The following is a 22,565-nucleotide window of genomic DNA, read 5'->3' as shown; positions in this document are numbered from 1 at the left end:
CCCGTAGAGGACTACCGGCCTTACGAGCGTTTTGTACATGGTACATTTGGTGCGGGTGTGAATCTTTTTTGACCGCAGCTTCTTGAGGAAGCCATAGTAGGTCGGACTTCCACTAATGATGCGCCTCCGCATTTCACGGCTAACGTTATTGTCAGCCGTCAGCAAGGATCCAAGGTAGACGAACTCGTCGACCACCTCGAGCGTATCCCCGTCTATCGTAACTCTGCTACCTAGGCGAGCCCTGTCGCGCTCGGCCCCACCAGCTAGCATGTACTTTGTCTTAGTCGCATTCACCACCAGTCCAACTTTAGCTGCCTCGCGTTTAAGGCGGGTGTACAGATCTGCCACCTTTTCAAATGTTCGGCCGACAATGTCCATATCATCCACGAAGCAAACAAATTGACTGGATCTCGTAAAAATCGTACCCCGGCTGTTAAGCCCGGCTCTCCGCATAACACCTTCTAGAGCAGTATTGTACAACAGGCACGAAAGTCCATCATCTTGTCGTAGTCCCCGGCGGGATCCAAACGAGCTGCAATGTTCGCCCGAAACCTTCACACAATTTTGCACACCTTCCATCGTTGCTCTGCGTTGAGACCTGGTATTCACGACATTTGTCACCTTTTAATTTGATCGTATATAAAGTATTGAAACATGCCTCTTCTTACTCTTTTCCAATCAAAATGAAAATTAAATGCACATAAAACTATGAGTGTTGGTCCAGAAAGATCGAAGGAACACAACAAAAGAAAACTTGCGATTTTTCCCAAGCCTGTCTTGATTGTCGTTGGTGAGCTAGAGTTATCTTGCAATTTGGAAAAGTATTGTTTCATATTTCGTGTGTAGTATCTGTGCCTCCCTCCCAGGTCCTGGGTTTTGCCAAAATTTAATGAAATATTTTGGACAAAAAATTCAATTCAAAGATGCTTTCTAAGTTTTGTCAGAATCGTCTCCAAAACTTTACCCAGAAATTTCTACATTTTCCGTTGGAAATGTCTACGGAATATTAACTTGAATTCTTCCAGAAAGTTAGCCAGGAGTCTCTATTTTTCTTGATACAAGAATTCTGACACTTTGATTTCAAAATCACACTATAGCTGTTTTTATAATAACAAATATATATTTCTTTCTGTTTGTGTTCGAAAAGCTAACCCAGCCTTAAATTTCATTATCGTCCGATCAAGAAAAAAGTGACTTTAATGACCATTTTCCTGAAAAAAAAAGTGATTTTTTGTTGCAAATAGTGACTGTTTTTTGGAAATAGTGATTTTTTAGTGATTAAAAAAACCAAAGGTAAAAAAATGTGAGCAGTAGGCGAATTCCGGGGCGTATTTTCTTCGAAGAAGAAATTTTTTCTTGCTGATGAGCAATGGAAGAAAAATTCTTCTCTTCGAAGAAATTGTTCACCGGAATTCACCTAAAGGTCACTCAAAAGAGGCTTGCTACCAGCCCTGTAATAGATATTTCATTCCTATAGGATTCTGGACAAACATTTCAAAAGGGCACATCGACATTGGTAAACATTGGCTTTGCAAGACGCTGTTGAGCCCAATTCGACTCGATCGCGCTGACCAATACCACTATCAGGAAGAGCTAACATCAATCTTTCTGATAGTGGTGTTAGTTTGCGTGGGCGGGCTGAAAGGGGCTCAACAGCAACGTTTCTAAAAAAAGGCTCAAGACCTCTTGGGCCCTTTTCAAATGTTTGCCCAGATATATTCAAGCCCCCCCAACCCCCCCGCGCAGTGACAGATAACGCAATTTTCACGTACCTACTTGCAACGTAAACAATGGGGCCATCCACCGCTACCGGCACGATTTTTCACTATGGCAGATCGGAATTTTGTTTCGTTGTTGACGGATGCAAAACAACGAATGGCATGAAATGAAATAAGGGCGAATCTGATATTTTCGTCTGCCAATGGAAATAAATTTAATAAAATCATCAAGTTTAAGCACCAAGAACTTAAGAGCGCATCAATTTGTTCGCTGAAAAGATTAAATGACCTGTTAGTGCTTTATTTTGCGGGAAAGTAATTCATGAGAAATTACTCACAATACAGCCTAACTGATTTTGTGGATCGCTTTTCTGCTCTCAAAAGAAATATTGTGGACCTCGTGGCCGTGCGGTTAGTGTTGTCAGGCATTTAAGCGCATCGTGTCATGGGATATGGGTTTGATTCCCGCTGCAGGCATTGAAACTTTCCGTCAGGAATGTTTCTCGGCTGTGCCACTGGAGCATGCTTGTCCGTTGTCTAGTGTTAAGTTACAGTTTGTGCAGCTAAATGGCGGAAGACAGTGTCCTTGTCTTTTTATTTGAACGGGTTTCAATAAGATCGAATCAAGTAAAAAAGTGATATTTTTTTTATTTGCAGATTTTTTTTCTATGCGGCTTTGAATCCTTTTTACCATACTCACCACCAGAGGTCTAAGTTTCAATCAAATAAGCCTATGAACTAATGTACGATGACGTCACGCTGCAACTTCCAGCGAGAGGAAAAGCTTTACTGCATACAGAAAAATGTATAAAATGTATAAAAATGTATGTATACAGTAAAACAAACGATTTGGTTGCACATTCATCCACGCATTGTTCATCCGGTGAACATTCGTGTTGATGCGGATGTCATTTTATGTAAACATATTTAGATCGAAAAAAAAACGACAAGAAAAGAAGACCGTGGATAAGTCCATTGGATGAACTATCCAGCTTTTAAAAAACGGTAATGGCCGCCAAAAGTTAGCTCACTTTCTGGTAGGGATCCAACACATTGACATTTGGTTTGGGTCCGGTCAACTGACTTGTCCACCGGGTTGATAAATTCACTCAGGCCAATAATTTTGACACTTTAGCGGGTCATGCTTCTCAATAGTTGTTTCTGCGCTCGTGTACATAGGGTAGGTGTACCAGGGTAGGTGTACCAGTTATGGCCATAGTGGTTCCCTATTTCGCCATACGTGATATTTTGAATGCCTTTACATTTTGAAAAATCTTTTGTGTTTTAGCAGTAAATTAAAGAATAAATCTTGATGTTAAAACATTCAAAAAGATTAAAAATATAAAAGTTCTCCAAATTTTGCATATGGCCAAATAGGGAACCACTATGGCCATAACTGGTACACTTTCCCCAGTTATAGCCATAGTGGTTCCCTATTTCGCCATGCGTGATAATTTGAATGTCTCAACATTTTTAAAAGTTTTTTTGTGTTTTAGCAGTAAGATTAACGATATATCTTGATGTTAAAACATTCAAAAAGATTAAACATGTGAAAGTTATCCGAATTTCGCATATGGCCAAATAGGGAACCACTATGTCCATAACTGGTACACTTTCCCTACATGTTACATGATATCAACACTACCTAAAAATTGCTGGTGGAAAATATAAACAAAGATCAGCTGTTCCCAGCAAAATCAAACAGCAGTATTTTCCACCAGCAAATTTGCGCATGTGTTCGTGACACCGCTCGGCAAGAGCTCAATGCTCCCCACGTGTTTCGGTCAAGTGTCAAAATTCACGCACTGAGTAAATTTGGTGCACGGTGGATAAATCCATACCAAGCGACACATGTCAAACGTCAGATCACTGGATCCCTTTTTTTATAAAAGTGGGCTAATTTTTAATGATATTAGCGCTCGTATAAAGCTGGATAGTTCATCCAATAAGTTTATCTGATTGAAACTTAGATATCTGGGGGCAAGTGTGAGAAAAAATAGTGTTCAAAACCGCAAAAGAAAATGTACTGCGAGTCAAAATCTGGATATGATCTCAGATTGATTTCAAGCTTATCCAGATTTTTAAAAGCGCTAATGGCTGCCGCAAATAGGCTCGCTTTCTAGTAGGGATCGGTCGATTTGACGTTTGGCTTGAGCTAACTCTGAGCGGACCCAAGCCAAACGTCAAATCGACCAATCCCTACCAGAAAGAAAAGTTGGCGGCAGCCATTAGCGCTCGTAAAAAGCTGGATAACTACAGTAAATTTTCCAAACTCGCTCGTGGGCCATACAAAATCTTCCCGATGGCCGTACAAATCCTTTCAGAGAATCGTAATTTGGTGATCACTCGTTTATAATGATATTCCAAATGCCAAACAAAAATTGTAAAACTTTTTTTTATGTCCATCAGCATAATTCTAGTTTACGCCCTATTTTGAGCATACTCCACGATTTCATTGAGTTTGACAGTACCACGGACCAAAATTTTTCGGTACACTGACGTTGTACTGCAGCTGTCATGATGCACTGATAAAAATCCACACGCTTGATCTGTGTGTTTAAAATTATGGATCGATTCATGAACGTCCATATCGATTTGCTATGATTTTCTTGCAAACTTCGTGTGTGTTACACATTAAATTCCTGTGTTTTGCTTCATGGATTGATTCATCAACCGACAACAGGGATTCCATATTTTTTCCACATAAGTTCCCGAAGCTTTCTCTTCAGATTCGTATGTGTCAACCTATGGACGCATAGATCATCACTCCAACACGGATTCAGTGTGTTTTGCTTATGGTTATCTTGTGCCATAATCATCATTTTCAAGTTGGTCGGTTCATTGATTTGCGCAATGAGATTGTTATGATGAAATCCATGAGCTATGCTTTCGATTTCCATGTTCAAAGCTTCTAAATTTTTTGTGATCAACCCATGGGATGCATAGTGAACTGAATTGCGGTTGGACCTCGTGTCGAACGACAGTCATCATCATGCTTCCAAAGAGAAGAAGCAAATTTTGAAGCTGAAAGTGTTAGATGAAAATTTGTGAATTCGATTTTTCTTTTATTAGTGAAGTTGACCGATATACGAGAATTCTACCTTTCTATAAGAAAACATTGATTATAATGTATAGTTTAGTAGAAAAATCGGATTCCACTAACAGATTTTCCTGGCTTTCAGTTTCGAAAAAAAATGGAATATGCTTATCCCTGGCTTCCCAAATTATGGATTTGCGGCGCCCCGCTTGTTGCTGGCTCACGGATTTGAAAAAAAAAATCAAGAGAGCTTGCAAGCAGAGGAGCCTCGGATCCATATTTTGGGGAGCAAAAGTTTTTCTATCAAATTTCTTCTTTCAGTCCCATGACATTTATGTTTTATCACACATGACTATCTAAAGCTACTACATTTCGAATTCAATAAGCAAATCAGTTGGTTTTCATGATTTAATATTTGAAAATTCATGTTTGTTTCACATGACAACCTAATGTTGATACACATGTTAATATACCGTGAAATCAATGATGAAATCCATATGGCTACCACACTCAAATCATGTGGTTTTCCTCATTGCGCAAATCTATAAGTAAAACACACGACCTTGACGTGTAGATTTTTCTCAGTGTGCTCCCGGGTTGAGCCCCCCTCAAGATAGTCAATAAATCTGTACAAACATTTGAAAAGGGCCCAAGAGGTCTTGAGCCTTTTTAAGAAACGTTGCTGTTGAGCTCTTTTAGCTCGCCCACGCAAACTAACACCACTATCAGAAAGATTGGTGTTAGTTCTTCCTGATAGTGGTATTGGTGAGCGTGATCGAGTTGAATTGGGCTTAAAAGCGGCTGGCAAAGCCAATGTTTACCAATGTCGATGTGCCCTTTTGAAATGTTTGTCCAGAAATTCTGCTGTTCAAACTTTAGCTGTGTTCAATGACTTTGATCGAACTTGCTCGGGGTTGGTTGTACTAGCTCGTATTTTTTGTCAACAAATAACTGTCAAAGCTACTTCGAGCAACTCCAAGCTGCTTTCTCAATGAACGCTCTTTTTACTCTTTTTACTAATTTACCGGAATTCCACGTGAAAAAAAAATTCGCGCACTTAACAATCCGTATCGCTTCGGAATTTTGCTTTTTTTTTCAATGTTTACGTTTTTAAACGTCAAAAACACGAGCTACTGCGAGCTGGTTGAACTAGCTCGGACTCTAGCTTCCAACCTGTTTCGAGCGACTCGGAGTTGGTTGGACTCGGCTCAATGAACACAAACCCGAGCGACTCGAAGTAGGTTGGAGTGGCTCAATGAACACCAAAAGCTGACTCGCAAGTGGTTGCAACCAAGTTCGAGCAGCTCGTTGAACACAGCTTTTGTGTTCCGGTTAAATCTCGCGTAACTTTTCAAAACGGCCTATCTAACAATTCACACATTTCGAGTAAATCGAGCTTGAAGGTTGTGAAAATATATTTTGAAACTGTATCAAAATGAAACAATTTTTCCCCACTGTGTTGCTTGTAGAGGGAAGCAGTGTAATAGAGTTCAACGTATGAAATGAAATTTTGTCAATTTATTTGGAAATTACACTGAAATCTATAAAAACATCAGATAGGACGTTTTGACCAAAAATATGTACATAGGATAAATCACATAGGTCGTTCTGTTTCAACAATTGTTACATTGGACATTCATTTCTGTCATTTTGTTTCAGTTATAGTAACATCGGATATTTTGATTTGAGCACACAGCAATCATGTTTTATTTCATTTTGTATCCACGTGCGTTGAACTGCTTCAACATTCAAGTTGAACTGCTCATTTTGTTGCGATGTGATAATCGCAGGCACCAGCTGTGCTTTGTTTTTATTCATTTGAAGAAGAGACGGGTTAAAGTCTCTCACGAACAACAACAATTTGATTCATTCAATGCCACGCCGTCACTTTTCCCCCCCGTCTATGTGTCCTATGTAACAACAGAAGGAGGGGAAACATTGAGCTGTATTTGGGACTTTTTGCTTTCTCACTGTTTCTCTCTCAATATTCCCCTCGTTTCAATGCTGGTTTCGCCCACACTTGTACGTGTGTGAGTTACCCACTGCACGACGGGTGGTGACGACTGTGTTGCATTCGACACCAGCCGTCGGCGCAAACAAGAAATCTCGAAGACTTATTCAAACAGACTCAAGTCAGAAAAGTTAACAAACTTACTTTATCAATCCTACGTGTTTCGCGGACGAAATTCTACACGTTCCGCTGTAAACCAACTCGATTTTCCACTTTTAGAACGTTTAATTTCCGGATTTACAAAACGACGAAAGTAAGATTCTCCACTTTTGCAACCTAACGGCTACTTTCGCCGCTCCATTGTATGGGAGACAAAGTGACTTAACCACGAATCAAAACAAAACACCACTTGAGTCGATTTTACACTGGTACAAAAACGTCGTAAGTAATTGATTGAAACGGCTTATCATTTTGTCATACATTTTTTTGTGGGAAATGATAGAAACTACCTAGTGTTTTAACGCGAGCTGATTGCATGCAAAATTTGAGCGATACACACGGTAAAAAAAAATAAAAAAGGCGATTCATTTTAAAACAGTTTTTGAATAAAGGTTGTGATTCTTCTTATTTAATTTTCTCACAACCGTATGAAAATTACTTACGTCGATTTGAAAAAGTAATCGAGAAATAGCGGTGGGAAATGATGACGATGACGGCGCCGTCGATTGTGTTGTAGGAAACCAATGCCAAACAAATACATACAGCTTCTCCGCTCTTCGGTGAATGATTGCTCTGCAAATATATGTGCGCAAGTCGCGCATGCACGTTGCTCGTGTTGCTGCCGTGAAGCATATGTAGGGAAAGTGTACCAGTTATGGCCATAGTGGTTCCCTATTTGGCCATATGCAAAATTTGGAGAACTTTTATATTTTTAATCTTTTTGAATGTTTTAACATCAAGATTTATTCTTTAATTTACTGCTAAAACACAAAAGATTTTTCAAAATGTAAAGGCATTCAAAATATCACGTATGGCGAAATAGGGAACCACTATGGCCATAACTGGTACACCTACCCTATATGCTTCATCGACCATGGATCTGAATCGGGTTGATACAATAAGATCATGATGCTGAATATCATTATCATATGCACTCAATTCGCTGATAATCGACATTTTGTTGCGGTGTGCTAATCGGAGACACCAGCTGTGCTTTGTTTTGATTCATTCAATCCCACGACGTCACTTCTTCCCATCCGTCTGTGTGTCCTATGTAACAACAGAAGGAGGGGAAACGTTGAGCTGTATGTAGGACATTTTGCTCTCTCACTGATTCTCCCTCAATTTTCCCCCCGTTTTTATGACGGTTTCGCCCACATGATCATGTGAGAGTTTCCCACTGCATGACGTGGTGGTGGTGACAGCTGTGTTGCAATCAGCACCAGCCGTCGGTTGAAACAAGAAATTGCGGTGGGGAATGATGACGATGACGACGCCGTCCATCTTGTTGTAGGAACTCGAGAAAGGAGCCCACGTCTAACAAATACATACAGCTTCTCCTCTCTTCGGTGATTGATCGCTCTGCAAATATGTGTGAGCAAGTCGCGCATGTACGTTGCTCGTGTTGCTGCCGGGAAGCATATTTATATGCTTGATCGACCATGCATCTAAATCAGATTGATACAATGACATCATGATGCTCAATCTTGTGTTCAATATCATTCCCCTATATGCACGCAATGCGCTAATAATATGAAAAGAGATGTTGCAGCTGATCCAATCCAGCGAAACGGTAAAACATGGTTTGGCAAAAAGACCAAAATACAGTTTTGTGTAACTCATTCTCTTTTTGTCACTTGAGCGTTTTCAATTTTGCGAGGCAGTGCGACTCTGAAAATATCGACTGAAATGATTGAGAAGCAGTTATTATGTCATTCTATGCATCTAAGTAGTGTCTCAGACACGCTTCTACAAATCATTCTACCTTTTAAACTCCATTACAAAGCTTTATTCAGGAATGTCCAATGTAACATTAGAATCGTGTTTATTCATAAATGTTACATAGGACATGTGGTTGGTTCTCTGATCAAAGGTCCAATGTAACAATCGATTAAAAGCGATGCAGTTTTGAACATTGGTCATTTTGTTAAGCTTTGAATAGATTAATTTGTTGTTAATATATCAGAACGAGTGTTCTAGTGTGCTGCTAAGTGGTGCAACGCAAATGATTTGCAATGATAATCTCGATTTGTTTACATTTGTTACTTAGGACGTTTTGAAAAGTTACGCGAGAAATATTTCTAACCATCAAAAGGTTATGAGTGAATCAGTCAAGGATTCGGTCCACGGGATCCCGCTGTTTTCGGGCACCGGTTTCAACAACATGCGTTTTCGAGTAGAGAAATATCTGATGTGATGAGTGGAGTCCGTGAAGATGTTGCATGGCATCAAGAACGATCCTCCGAAAATCACGGTAAGACGGCATACTTGTTGATTTGGTGCGGGCCAAGGAGACGTCCAAGCAGATTTGGAAGAGCATTGAAACCGTCTACGCTAACAAGTCCATCTCGTCGCAAAAGTTCGTCAGAAAGCAATTGGCGACACAAAGCCAAGGACTGTCGTTTGAAATTGAAGACGGGTGGGTACGCTGAGCTAATGCTGCTTCTAAAGGTAAGGTGGTGGCTTTCATGACCGGAAGATGCTCTCAAACGCAGGACGCCGGAGCCTCACACCACATTATGAATGTTTTTGAAGCACTGCTTAGTCGACCTCACGAAGCTTAAGCAACCTGTCGTCATCAACGTAGCGAAGGACGATCAATCCCTGATATCAGGTAGCATTTCTGGCTTCAATCAAAGAAATCTTTGTCAGGGATACTGTTTGGTAATTTAATAAGATCGTCATATATCTCTGAATAAAGATCTAACACTCGTGCTTATTTTGCGCGGCGTGTGAGGTGACACGAGTCGAACGAGGTGACAATTGTCGACTCGCTCCCATTTGATTCGTGCCTATTCTGCGCGGCGTGGGAGGTGACACGAGTCGAATGAGGTGACAATTGTCGACTTGCTCCCATTTGATTAACATTAGTCGTCTCACGTCACTCGCGGTGAGAGCGACTCGTCTCGACTCACACGCCGCGCAGAATAAGCACGATTATCTGAATTTTGTAATATTTTCGTAACTTTCATTACTTGTTTATTCTACTAAACATTTTATCGCTATTGGTCTACTTATCTGGTGATCTGCATGGATTTCTCACTCATAGTCTCGTTCCGCCGGGTTCCACCACTACTCGTTTTGTTGCTGCTTTTTGTCGCCTACGATGCGGGGAGATTTTTACGAGCTCGATCTCCGCGTCGATACTCGTGCTTATTCTGCGCGGCGTGTGAGTAGAGACGAGTCGCTCTCACCGCGAGTGACGTGAGACGACTAATGTTAATCAAATGGGAGCGAGTCGACAATTGTCACCTCATTCGACTCGTGTCACCTCACACGCCGCGCAGAATAGGCACGACTGTTGCGGCCAACCTGTGCTGTGGCAGTAATCGTTGGCATCGTCGACTGGCCCATTTGGAGAATAATAACTTGCAGGCACTTGTTAAGCATGACATGGTAACAGGTATTCTAGAGAAGCCAGGTATATTGAATTTTTGTGTTCTCGTAAAGCAGTGCCGAGAGGGGACATACATCATCATCTGCGTCGACGACTTTCTCATTGCTGGCGACCGGCAAAATCTGTTAAAGGAGATTGAGCGTGCTCTTTTCAAGAAGCTCCAGATAACGAATTGCGGCGTGGTTAACCATTTTCTTGGAATCCGATACGATCACGCCACTGGATGTATGTACCTGACGCAAGAAGTTGCTGTGGACCCTGTGCTGACGAAATTTGGAATGCAGCAACCACGTCAAGATTTCAATGAAGAAAGGCTGTTTTTTGCCCCACGAGTTGTGAACCATGTGTCGCATCCATACCGTCAATTTCTGGGTAGCCGCATGTACACGATGTTGTGTGTCTGACCCGACATATGCCATGCAGATGGATACCTGGGGGTTTTTACGTTCAACCTGGTAAAGCCCACTGACAAGCACTGGAGAGAATGTTCCGTTACATGAACAGTACCGTAATCCGGGGGCAAATTGATCAGTGGGGTGAATTTGATCAGTGGGTACCAAATAGCATTTTCTTTCAAGGATGCTTAATACTTCGTTGCCATCACAGACATTCCATGTTTTCTTGTTTATAGATGTCTTATGATGATTTTAAACTATTTCATTTTTATTAAAGTCAGTTTTGCATAGAAATATTCACAGTTTTTGAAGGTGTTAGCAATACTGTTGGAAATGTTGGTACTAAACAATCCGCTGGTGCTAAGCCTGCATGTAATCTTTGAGTGTTAAAAATGTTGTGTAAGCTACAGTATGAACTGCTGAACTCATTTTTGAAATCGTACAGCATTACAAGAATAGTTTTTTTGCTCATAAAAACGTTTATTGTTGAATAATGTGCTTATTTCAAGGGAAATTGCATACATTTAGGCGTATTATGCAGATTTACAAAATTTGATTTTGCAATAAAATAATTATATACACGAGTTGTAAGAATTTAGACATCGTTTTCAGATTCAGGAGACCCAAATTTAGTAGATAGGGAAATTTTATATTCTAAAATATATATTATTATATGGTGATCAATTTCGCCCCAATGTGCCATTTTCAGTTTTTGATATAAAAACTAATTTTAAGAAATTTTAGATTTTATTTCATAAAAAATGAATTACATAAACTGATAGAGAATTATGAAGTACTGTTCCAAAGAAAAATATAACAAAAAGTTGTGAAATAGTGATCAATTTGCCGGTACCAAGAAACTAAAGCTCCAATACAAGCTGAACTGGGGGGTCCCGTAGCTTCGAGGTTACGCTTTCGCTTCGTAAGCGGAAGGTCATGGGTTCGATTCCCAGTCCCCCCTCACAAAAAACTCCGTCCAGTCACCAAAAGACGCCGCACGAAGGACCGTGTATTGGGGAACACATCCATCCTCCGTCAGTATCGGATGGTGACTGAGACACACTGACCCTTTTTGTAGGCTATTGCCTTACACGGCACCGAAACATGGCAAAATGAACCACCGCACACCAATGGACTACGGCTATATGGATATGGATTGGACCAAAGGCAGCTCTCTCATCTACCTGCTCGGTATGAAAGAAATAGCAATAAGAACTAGGATATAAATAGATTTTGTAACGATATAATAGTCGGCATAGTAGTGGCCAAGTGCACAGAGTGCCAAACAAATAAAAAGTAAGGAAAAAAATACAAGCTGAACGATGACGCTGATGCACTGGTTAGGTACGTAGACGCCGACTAGGCACCGGAAGCTGACGATAGAAAATCCGCTAGCTGCTACGTTTTCAAGGTTTTTGGGACTGGGCCAGCCTGAAGCAACAAACTGTTGCACTGTTTTCGCGCGAAGCAGAGTATACAAACCTAAAGCATGTCCGACCAGGCACGACATTCAAGTTGTTCAGAAAACAAGTGTGTTAACCACATTGAAACACTATTGTCTGCGCATCATGTGGCACAAGGACTACTTCAAATCGCAGCAATCGGTACCGCAAACCCGAGAGCGGACACGGTCACCAATGCCTTGGAACCTGAACGTTTTACGCGAACTGAGGACCCTCTTAGGACATATCAGGGACTTCAGGGCGTTGAAGTAAATCGGTAACGCAGTGTGCTGTTGAACTCTTTGGAGATCGAAGATGTTCCTAGCAGCCAAAGTTTTCTTGAATAAGCCACGGTAATAAATTTTTCATTTTCCACCTCTCAACATAGTGAATCAATTTCTTTCTGCTGTTCAAACTTTGTGTCCCGCCTATTTCAAACCATCAAAACTATCCCATCCTATTTTCCCTATCCCATGGCGTTTGCGTGACCAGCATTTACTGTTCAACCATTACCCCTCCTATCGTCGGCTCTGGATTGTTTTGTGCTTTTATTTCCCCTCCAAAAGCTACAAAACTGGAAATTAAAATTAAATACCTAGTTGAACTAAAATTATGTCTTCCTGGACCATTGCGAATTGGAAGGTATATCACTAATTTGCATAATTATTTGGCGCTCAACGACTAGACCAATGGCATTTCGGATTATAAACGAAATATCTTGGAGAATTCCTGAAAGAATCAACATGACACAAAATACGTTTATTATTAAAATTAAAGTTAAACCTACAAAGGAAGCAAATGAATCACAAAATGCGCGTTACTACAGTGTACCTATATTTTTTCCGAATTAAGTAAAACGATAGTCCGTTCCAAATTTACTCTAGTTCGTTATAATTCAATCGAATCAATAATGGTGTTAGTAACTATGCAATTTATCAGGTATACATACTTCTGGGTGTCATCGACGTTTGTTGGGTATTGTGGCATTTACGATTTTTTTTGTTTCACATTCACATTTCCTTCATCCGCTTTCGCTTCGATCCAGTAACTCTTATCTCCATGACAGAGTGCTATCATATGGTGTTACGTAGGAATTTCAATTTAAAATAGTATTTCATTTTCTTTTTTAAGTTTTCGAACGACTAGAAATAATTTCCGATTATATTCAATTCAGAAAATCAGAGTATTGATTCTGGTTCTTTTCAGGCAAAATTTTGTTTTTGGTAGCTATCTAGTGTTTCATATTCGTTTTTTTTTTTTCATTGGGGTTTAGGCGATGCCTTTTGATGCATTTCATATCAAGCTCGCTTCTATGAGTCAGTTGAGATGTTTGGGATGAGAGTACGGTATAATGAGAGGTTTTGTTGAGTAATTTTGGCTGTTTAATTTTTGTTCAAGTTTCTAAATTGGCTATTTCCAAACTTTGGCTGATTATGATAGGAAGAGTATCGATTGTTGTGTTGATTATGTTGGTATGATGATGCGCTGAATGAGTGTTGAGATGATTGTGGTGCGTCTAACTAAAGTACTCGTCATCGATGACGCTATCTTCCCAGCGGGCAAACAGATTGATGACGATGTTATCGAACCGCCAGCTGTTTTTGTGCACATACTCTGGCGCATAGTACTTGTCCACGTGGCGCTGCAGCTTAGTGAGAATGGTTTTGTCATCGAAATACTTTCCGCTGGCAATGAGATTCTGAATGTATTCCACATTCATAACGGTACTCTTTTTCGGATCGGGAAGATACGATGACGATTGGTTGGCTCTAATGATGCTAGCGCTAGTATTAGTATTGACTAAGGTTATAAACTCTAAATATTTTACTATATCTATCAGTTGGTAGCAGTGCTGGCAGTACCAACCGCCATAATGATTCAGATCACCAATTAGCATCACCGGCTTTTCGATCCTTAGCAGGGCTTCCGGGTCGGATCGGAAAGCTTCGTCCACAGTACTTAATTGACAGGCGGCCCCTCCGATGAAGGTGCTCTTCGGATGCTGCCAGAAGAAGCCAAAGACGGTATACTTCAGTCGGAACCGTACCGGATGCGGCCAGTTGTCGTACCACCGGAAGTAGTTCACTGCCCTTCGATTCAGAATCTCATCCGTTTGGCTGTACAGCAGCACGTCTTCCACATGCATATCACTTTTGCGGACGAACTTTTTCATTTTTCGGAAAACGTTCCTTCCGCTACACGTTGGATCCTCCAACAGGAGAATCTTGTCTAGGTTTGCCTTCAAAAAATCAGTACTCATCACATGCGGTCCTATCGTATAGGTCTCACTCTTCACTCCATCGGCGACCGGCAGCTGCCGATCGCACAGCACGAACAAACTCACCACATCCAGCAGTTCCATGATCTGAATCTCCAGCAGTTCCACACTGATGAAGTTGGCGTCGATAATGTAGAACACATTCTTCGGCACCTTCCGCGGTGCTGCCGTTTGATTCCTCGGTGGGATACGAGAGGCTATGAACGCTCGCCAGAGCACTTCCGGCAGACCACAATCTGGACCGTGCCATTCAGGCAGACAGCGACAGCGCCCGTCCACTAGGACTTCATTGTCCATGTCATTATCTTCCTCGTCTTCCGTTCCTTCTGTTACTACTACTACATCTAACTCTCCTGCTTCGAAGTCAGTCTCATTGGTGATAGGTCCCACGGGTTGCCGTCCCGGTGCCGTGGGAGGTGTTTTCTTTTTTGGTTTCGCTGTCGGGAAATGGGTTCCCTCGATAAAGCACAGATGGGTGTGCTCTCGGTAGCCATCGTGATAGTGGATGGGCCTGCAATGGAAGGTTGAAGATGAGTATGGTTGGTTTTCTAAGGAATGCTTTCAGGGATCTCTCTAGGAAAAGCTTCTTCAAAGGTTTGTTCAAACTATTCGTTCATAGTAAACGCTAGAACCAGAGACTGACAAGAAACCGTTCCCCTAACGCTTACATTCTTCCATCATTATAGCACGCCTTTCCTTACGCCTGATATATAGGCAGTCTGCTAACCACAAAAGCAAGCCTCTCCGCCATGCCTTTCCCCCAATCCATACACTCCCGCATGAACTGGCATAGATGCAGTCGGACTCCACGGTCTACAGTGGGCCAGTATAAGTGCAACTCCCTTTCCCCCACATTGGCCTGCATTCTGACGTGGCAGGCGCCATTGTTGCCTAAAAATAGAAGATCACCACCACTTAAACACTGAGGGTGTCTGTTAGTCTCAAGCAGCCATCTTATTGGTTCCTTGTGTAAGTGCAGCTAATCTGGCGATACTGGAGGCCAATCAAGCTCCAGCTCAAGCTCAAATCCTTGTTGAGAACGATAGCCCAACTAGACAGACAGGAAACAGTTGAAATCTGCGTTAATAATTTTCTACTTATCATGTCTTGTTGATATGATACAGTTAATTCCTTCATTGTTTCATAAAGTTATAACATTAAGTCATAATATTGATCTTATTGAATCTGGTTGAGTAAAACATTTATTGAAGTCTCAATGTTCTTGCGATTTTATCAAGAAATTCCATATATGGTCGTAAAAATTTACCTGCGTGGATTTCAACAGTTTTCGGTCTGTCTGCTTTGTACCATTTTTTGCACTAAAGTTTGAACCGAAGTACACATGTACCGGGCTTGATCTGGTACACTGGTACAGAGACGTTCGCGGTTCGCAGTTCAATACAAGTGGTAAGGTTTGAACCAAGGTTGAACATCGGTTTTGCTCGTGGGAAGACTGACTGTAAGAGTAGATCATATATTTCACCAGGAGTTTCATCAATGATTAGCTTAGAATTTCATTTAGAAAAACTTAATAATAAATGTCCTTGACGGTTCCATGGAAGAAAAAAATCTTGATTAAAGTCCTAGATGATTTTCTAGATAAATTCTATGGAAAAAATTCTGAAAGAATCTGATAAAGAGTTCCTGTACAAACATTTTGGGGAATTCCTTGGAAAGTCCGTACAAAAATCACGGGATAATGATATTTTTGGAGAAATTTTTAGAAGTATCCTCTGATAGATGTCTGATCGAAGATACTACTCGATAATAAATTCCCACTGTTAAGAGCATCACTTAGTCTCTTTTTTATCCTTTGGGTCTCCTTTTTAGCCATGAGGTATCTAAAATTTCAAGTTTTTGAACACTTAATATTTAACAGCCCTGCAGTAACTGCTTTACGTCGCAAATTATATTTGTTTGATTTTCTCCTAGATCGTCTTCAGCCGTCACATGTATATATGAAATAATTGAGTAAATTTTGTGTAGTCTTCGTGGAGTTCATCGAACAATCAAGTTTCCAGTATGGACCAATGCACGACTTCACTAGTTCGACGTTTGAGAGGTTCCAAATTCACCCGTTCCCGTGGTCACGTAAATAACACAGCACCGCTCAAACGTCAAAGAATGAACTCATGCATTGGTCCATCGATAGATCTTACCAGAAATCAATCGAATGCGAGGAATATGCCAAGGTTCTTACGAAGAGAACTACTAGTTATCTTAGCCTCAATCAATTCAGGAATAATTAGGATAATTTATCAAACAATCTCTTCATTTCACTGAGAATTTCTCCTCTATATGTTTATCTTTACTTCCAAGCTTTTCAGAAATTTCTCCAGAGATTCTTCCACAATTTGATCCATAAAGTTCTTAAATGTTGTTCTGTGAGTCCTCATTTTTTTCTTGGGAATCTCTCTAAAAATTTTGCAGAAGCTCATCCATTTTTTTTTTCAAATTTTAATGAGTGTCTCTAAAAACTACTCATGTAATGTAAAAAAAACAAGCAATTTTGATCTATGGCCGAAATTTTAGCAAAAATCAACCTGGGATGTTCACAGAAATTCCCATTAGATGGCAGTTTTAGGAGTTATTGTACACATTATTAGAAATTTCTTTTTACGCCTGTTCAATAATAGGACCCTGATTTCCTTTTTTGAAATTATAGTGTTGTTATTCAAGAAACGCTCCTTTCAGTTTTTGTTTCTTAAGACATTTTCATTCCTTACAATATTTCTTCATAAATTTTATCTAATAATTCTCTTGAGATTCTGTCCAACTTCTTTCAAAAATCGCGCCATAAGCCTTTTTTAATAAAATCTCTTTCAATTCGTGATGAAACGATTGAATTCTTTCCAGACATTCCTCCAGAATTATGTTTTGTGTTACTTGAATTCTTTCAGAGCTTGCAGTAATTGTTCCTCTAAGGATATTTCCAAAAATAACCCCAGAATTTTTGTTTCAAGTATTCCATCATAGATTTTAATGAGAACACTTTTACTTCTGGCAGCAATTTCTTAAGAGGTCGCTTCAGAGATTTTGCCAAATATTAATTCTTAGTTTCCGCTGAAAATTACTCCAGAGCAGGGATTGAATCCTGAGAAAATTGAGAGAATCTCTCACGTATCGCTCTCTGTAACTATCATAACATGCTGCACATTATGAGAGACTGTTTATCGTATACTGCTACAAGTTTGATCAGATTGGGGGGATAGTAGTGCATGATAAAACCCCTCTAAACATGCTCCAAGCCTGGGGGACACTGTTGTTATTGGAAGTTCGTGGATTGTTCATCGTGCCAGTAAAGAAAAACACCTATCCCCAACGGTAAACAAGCGAGAAAAATGGATTTTATCATCGCTCTCTCGTTGGGGCTCTCGCTCGCTGCTTCCATTTATCAGACTTGTTACACCTTGCGATACAATGACGATCGTGGACCGCAACAGATTGGATGTTTTTCTTTGCTTGCTTTGATCGTGCTTCATTCTCAAATGAGAGCGAATTCTGCAACGCCTGCTCCAGAGGTTCCACCTTTGAGGCCTAAGTAAAAATGGTGCTAAAGTCAGAACTGAAAAAGCAGTTTTCTCTTGTTAAACTTACAAATCGAAGAAAATAAAAGCAAGCTGTTTCATTTGATCCTTCAATTTATTTATTTAAAAGGAGAGAACTGCTTTTTCAGTTTTGACTTTTGCAGCATTTCTACTTGGGCCTTAAGAATGTTATCTGATGAGAATACTTCAGGTCTTTGTCTCTGGTTGAGCTTTCTGGAAAAAAAAAATCGTGAATGCATGCTTAAGGGAATTCCAAGAAGAGCTCCTAAAGAAATAGATGTTAGTAATTTAAGAGATTTCTTTAAAAAATCTGCGGAATTTCGATAATCTGGGCGAAATTCTTAGACTCTTCAACTAGTTTATGGTGTCAATTCTGAAAAAATACTTAAACATATCTTTCAGGACGAACTTCATGAAAAAAAAAAAACAAATAGAACAATTAAGACTTTAAGAGCAATTGAAGTATTGAGAACGCTGATGGCTACACTTGTTTTTTGAATCAAAAAATAATTCAGAACAACGTCCTCCAAGAAGACGGCCTGACTTCTAGTACGAATTACACTGCCACATTACTGTTCGGCAAGCTAGCTAGTTGTTTCGATCAGTGGCACTACCACGCTGATGATGTGTACAACCAGTGAGGTTAACTACAACGCCCACATTTGTCAGAGATGTTTTCATTAATCAAGAACAAAAGTCAGAGGAGTTAATGCGATTATCCGTTCTCCATTCTTAGCCATTAGAGAATATTTGTATGGGTATAAATTTGCAACTTCACTCTAAAATTAAAACACTAACAATTCTCTTCGGCTGCCATCTCAAAACGATCCATTATAGCCGATTGAGATCATCCAATTTGTGGGCGATAAAGCACCCTACTGCTCCACTTCCACCGGCAATGTATCAAATTGCCATACATAAATTGTGTGCACATTCCTTTGGGACCGGCGTAGCGAATGCAAGAATCTGTGCATTTTTCGTTCTCGCACAAGGCCGCATATACGAAGCTATGTGTCTGTGTTCTGTTCTATCGAAATCGTTCGTCACGTAGGGGAACTAGGGGTATTTTGTCCATAGGTGGCAAAATGCATCATCCTCGATTTAGACGAACGACGCCTTTTGGAACGTATTATTTTCAGCCATGGTTTAAGAAAATTTTTAAATATGCATCGTCCTATATATTTTCGTGTTTTTTTTAATATCACCCTGAAGTTACGTGCAAATTGGAATCTTACAAATGCGCATTTTTCGTATCAGTATGTATACTATTATTGAATAATAGCATCTCATCAAACACCCTCTACTATTTAGTAGAACACATGTTTAACTATCAGATCATAACCAAAATAGAGCATAACATAATGTTTTTCACATCTATAACCGCATTTTTCCTTAACATAGGCAAACTACTCCCAGTTCCCCTATACCATCCAAGTGTTTCTCGAGAACTGCTTCGCTTCACTATGCGAAGGCGTTCAAGCCCCTTTCTCCTCCAACGTTGAACATTACAACCCCCTCTCGAAGCTCATCGTCACCAATCGATATTTTTTCGGGGCGTCTGACTCTGGAGCACTTCTAAATTGAATTGACCTGGATCCGTCCCTCCTCGACAGAATCTCAGCTCATTACCTATAATACTTGGTGTAATCGTCCGGCTTGGCGATGGTCTTCAGCTGAAGCGGCCGGAATCGTGGGTGTCTGATATGTCCTCCGCCCACCACTTTCTGCCGTCCCTCGATGGCCGCGGTTTGCGACGGAGATTCGGAAGAGCTCTGATTGTTGACGAATTTCACGTCGAACCAGGCCGCCGACCGGGGCTGCGATCGGTTCCGAGCTCCGGGCGATTGGTCATCCTGCTGGATCGAGCTGCTGGCGGCCAGCAGGGACCCGAACGCCAGGAAGACCGATATTAGGAATATCTGCAGCAGAAACAGGCCCCATAGGAACAGTTTCACGTCCAACCTTTTGCTCGTGAGATACATTAATCGGCTAGCTCGCGCGATGGGCGTTGATTTTACATTTTTTTTCTCTGTATTATGAACTGATTCAGCGACACACTGTAGGTGACATTTTTTTCCTCTTCCTTTTTCTTCCAAAAAGAAGGATGCACTTATTTCAGTCGAAGGAATAAATTTTGCGACTGTCCGAAACTGCGTGCTACTCGTGAATGAATGAGTCACACACAAATGAAAAGGGCGACGAGCATGTCGTCGAGAGGATGAGATTTTCGGCTCTTTTTGACTTCTTCTTTCTTCCCTTTGACAATCATCTGTCAGAACATCTGTGTTATGTACTTGGAGGATCAAAACATACTCAAACGACGCTAGTCTTACAGTGGTGTGCGTGATGCTTATGTGTTTTGGACTGGGATTTGGTATAAAATTCGAAGCCATGTGCTATGTTATGGCATTCTCAAGAGCCTTGATTTCACCCAGATTCAAATTTGTCGACTTTCCTCTCCCAGAACTTCTTCGAAACATCCAGGCGGGACTTTACGACGAAAAATTCCAGGCCGGGAACTGCTTGGCGTCCACTTTAATGTAGTTCTTGTCGTTCATCACGATGGGCATGGGATTTGGCCATCATATTCTGTTTATCGGTTCGGTTAAGCGCCTTCCTCACCTTGAAGACTACACTACATTGTCTGCTGGATAAACCAGACGATAGAATTGACCTTTTTGGCCACGTCCCGAATGGAAAAGTTTGGATTGCGCATGTTTCCGCTGCCAGCTCGCCGTCTCCATGAACGATTTTACCACTTTTTCGCGATCGCCTGGATTTTCCACGACTGCGATAATGTTTTTCTGTCGAAGCACTTCTTACGTGGAAGCCATCTCGATAACCACATTACAGATTGTGATGAACTCTGAACTAGTAATAACCAAAATTTCATGAATATCTACACGCGCAATAATAAGTTATACCAGACTAAATTGCTAGATTTATATTCCATTTGTTTATAGGCCTTTTCATGTGACAGGTCTGTCTATGCATTTGTTTACATCGGTGGAGGACTGTTGCATACACGAGGCTGTCATTTTCATAGGAGAACTGTCAAAGAGCTTCCCGATCAGCTGTTTTGTAACGTCATGTGAATAGGCCTATGGTACCTCCCTGGGAGGGAGGCACAGATACTACACACGAAATATAGAACAACGTTTGTTTGAACTGCAAGATAACTCCAGCTTGCCAACAACAATCAAGGCAGGCTTGGGGAAAATCGCTAGTTTTCCTTTGTTGTGTACTTTCGATCTTTCCTGACAAACATGGAAAAAGAAAAGGGCCACAGTTTTCTAAGCACGAAATATTCATTTTCATTGGAAAAAGTAAAATGATTCGTTTTTCAATGCTTTATATTCAATCAGCTTGAAAGGTGCTCACGTGACATTACTTGCATTGTGTGCATGAAGTGATTTTCATTCGATTTTTGTCACTTATGATGAAATGCAAAAATGTGTTTAATCAGTTACGCGCTTTTTCCATGTTAGTCCAATGTTTGAGATCTGGGCTCACAGTGACAGTTCGAGACAGCGGAATCCCGGCTCACTATGACGTACACAAATTTTGTATTGGTTTCTCCCTCCCAGGTACCTCCTATCCATAGCCTCCATGCCCGAAGAACTTTGCCCATGACACCACTTATAAAAGGTGGACTCAACTTCTTTTAATACTTTCTTCTTCACTGTTTCTCCAAAGCCAGCTCGCTCGTTCTCGAACAGTTTATGCAGTCCACAGACGCTCAGACGGTTTGACCAACATTAACTCCGCCCCCAGTTAGTCAAACCGATTTATGTTGATTGAACCGCTTCACCGAATACAGGATACATATTTTAAATGATCTCAGCAAGATTATGTGATTTTTTTTTTTTTCGAATTCTGTGGCTCAGGGCCCCAGGGGAATTTCTACGATTTTTGGGCAATAACACTGCAGGACACGGTTAAGTCTCAAGCACAAAAACACTACTATTTACTTAATGAGGGACTGCTGAATCCATTGCCGTATTCAAAAATATCATAGCACGTCTAGTTTTTTGTGATAATGGGCGGTATAAATGTAATATCCGTGTAAATTCTTGCATTATGATAATTATGTTATTTTCTAGGAATTTTGGGATGTCGGTGGGATTTCAAATATTCTAAATGTTACGTGTAAACTCTGACATCTCAGATTGCCTTTGGGGTTCCGGAATTCCTGTAGGAACTTTGGGATTCCGATAGGGATGTCGGATTTTTAATGATAATTCTGGAATTTTAAAAGCCATTCTAGAAATATTGCGGAAATATTAGAAATCTGGTAAGAACTCTACAATTCGGGTGAGAATGGGATTCCGGTTATTGATCTCTTGGAATTCTGTGGGTATCTTTGAAGCGTTATTTCTGTAAGAATCTATGAGATTTCGGTGGGATTCCTGCGAATTATTGTGTGAATATTTGGAATTCTGAAAATCAATCTTTGAAATTAGGATCTATTCACAAATTTCATTTAACGCATTTAAAAACCTTTAAGATTCCGTTGATCTCCAATTCTGTTGGAATTTCAAAGCAATGCAAACCTTTTAAATGTCGGTAAATATTTTCTA

The 22,565-nt window shown here is 40.5% G+C and overlaps 2 protein-coding genes across 2 annotated transcripts in view; one reads left to right on the top strand and one right to left on the bottom strand.

Moving 5' to 3' along the window:
- Positions 1–22,565, top strand: part of LOC5566910 (UDP-N-acetylglucosamine--dolichyl-phosphate N-acetylglucosaminephosphotransferase) — a 36,523-nt gene that overhangs the window by 2,806 nt on the left and 11,152 nt on the right. The window lies entirely within an intron of this gene.
- Positions 12,886–20,252, bottom strand: LOC5566942 (beta-1,4-mannosyl-glycoprotein 4-beta-N-acetylglucosaminyltransferase). Its single transcript, XM_021846038.1, has 2 exons — positions 19,615–20,252; positions 12,886–14,948 (listed from the first exon to the last, which is right to left on the bottom strand). Exons 1-2 carry the CDS (start codon positions 19,965–19,967, stop codon positions 13,676–13,678), a joined length of 1,626 nt encoding a protein of 541 aa, XP_021701730.1. The 5' UTR covers positions 19,968–20,252; the 3' UTR covers positions 12,886–13,675.

Source organism: Aedes aegypti, chromosome 2 (genome assembly GCF_002204515.2).
Source record: "Aedes aegypti strain LVP_AGWG chromosome 2, AaegL5.0 Primary Assembly, whole genome shotgun sequence".
In the NCBI taxonomy this organism is placed as follows: domain Eukaryota; kingdom Metazoa; phylum Arthropoda; class Insecta; order Diptera; family Culicidae; genus Aedes; species Aedes aegypti.
The sequence above is the reverse complement of the archived record's forward strand: the minus strand, read 5'-3'. Positions and strand labels throughout refer to the sequence as shown.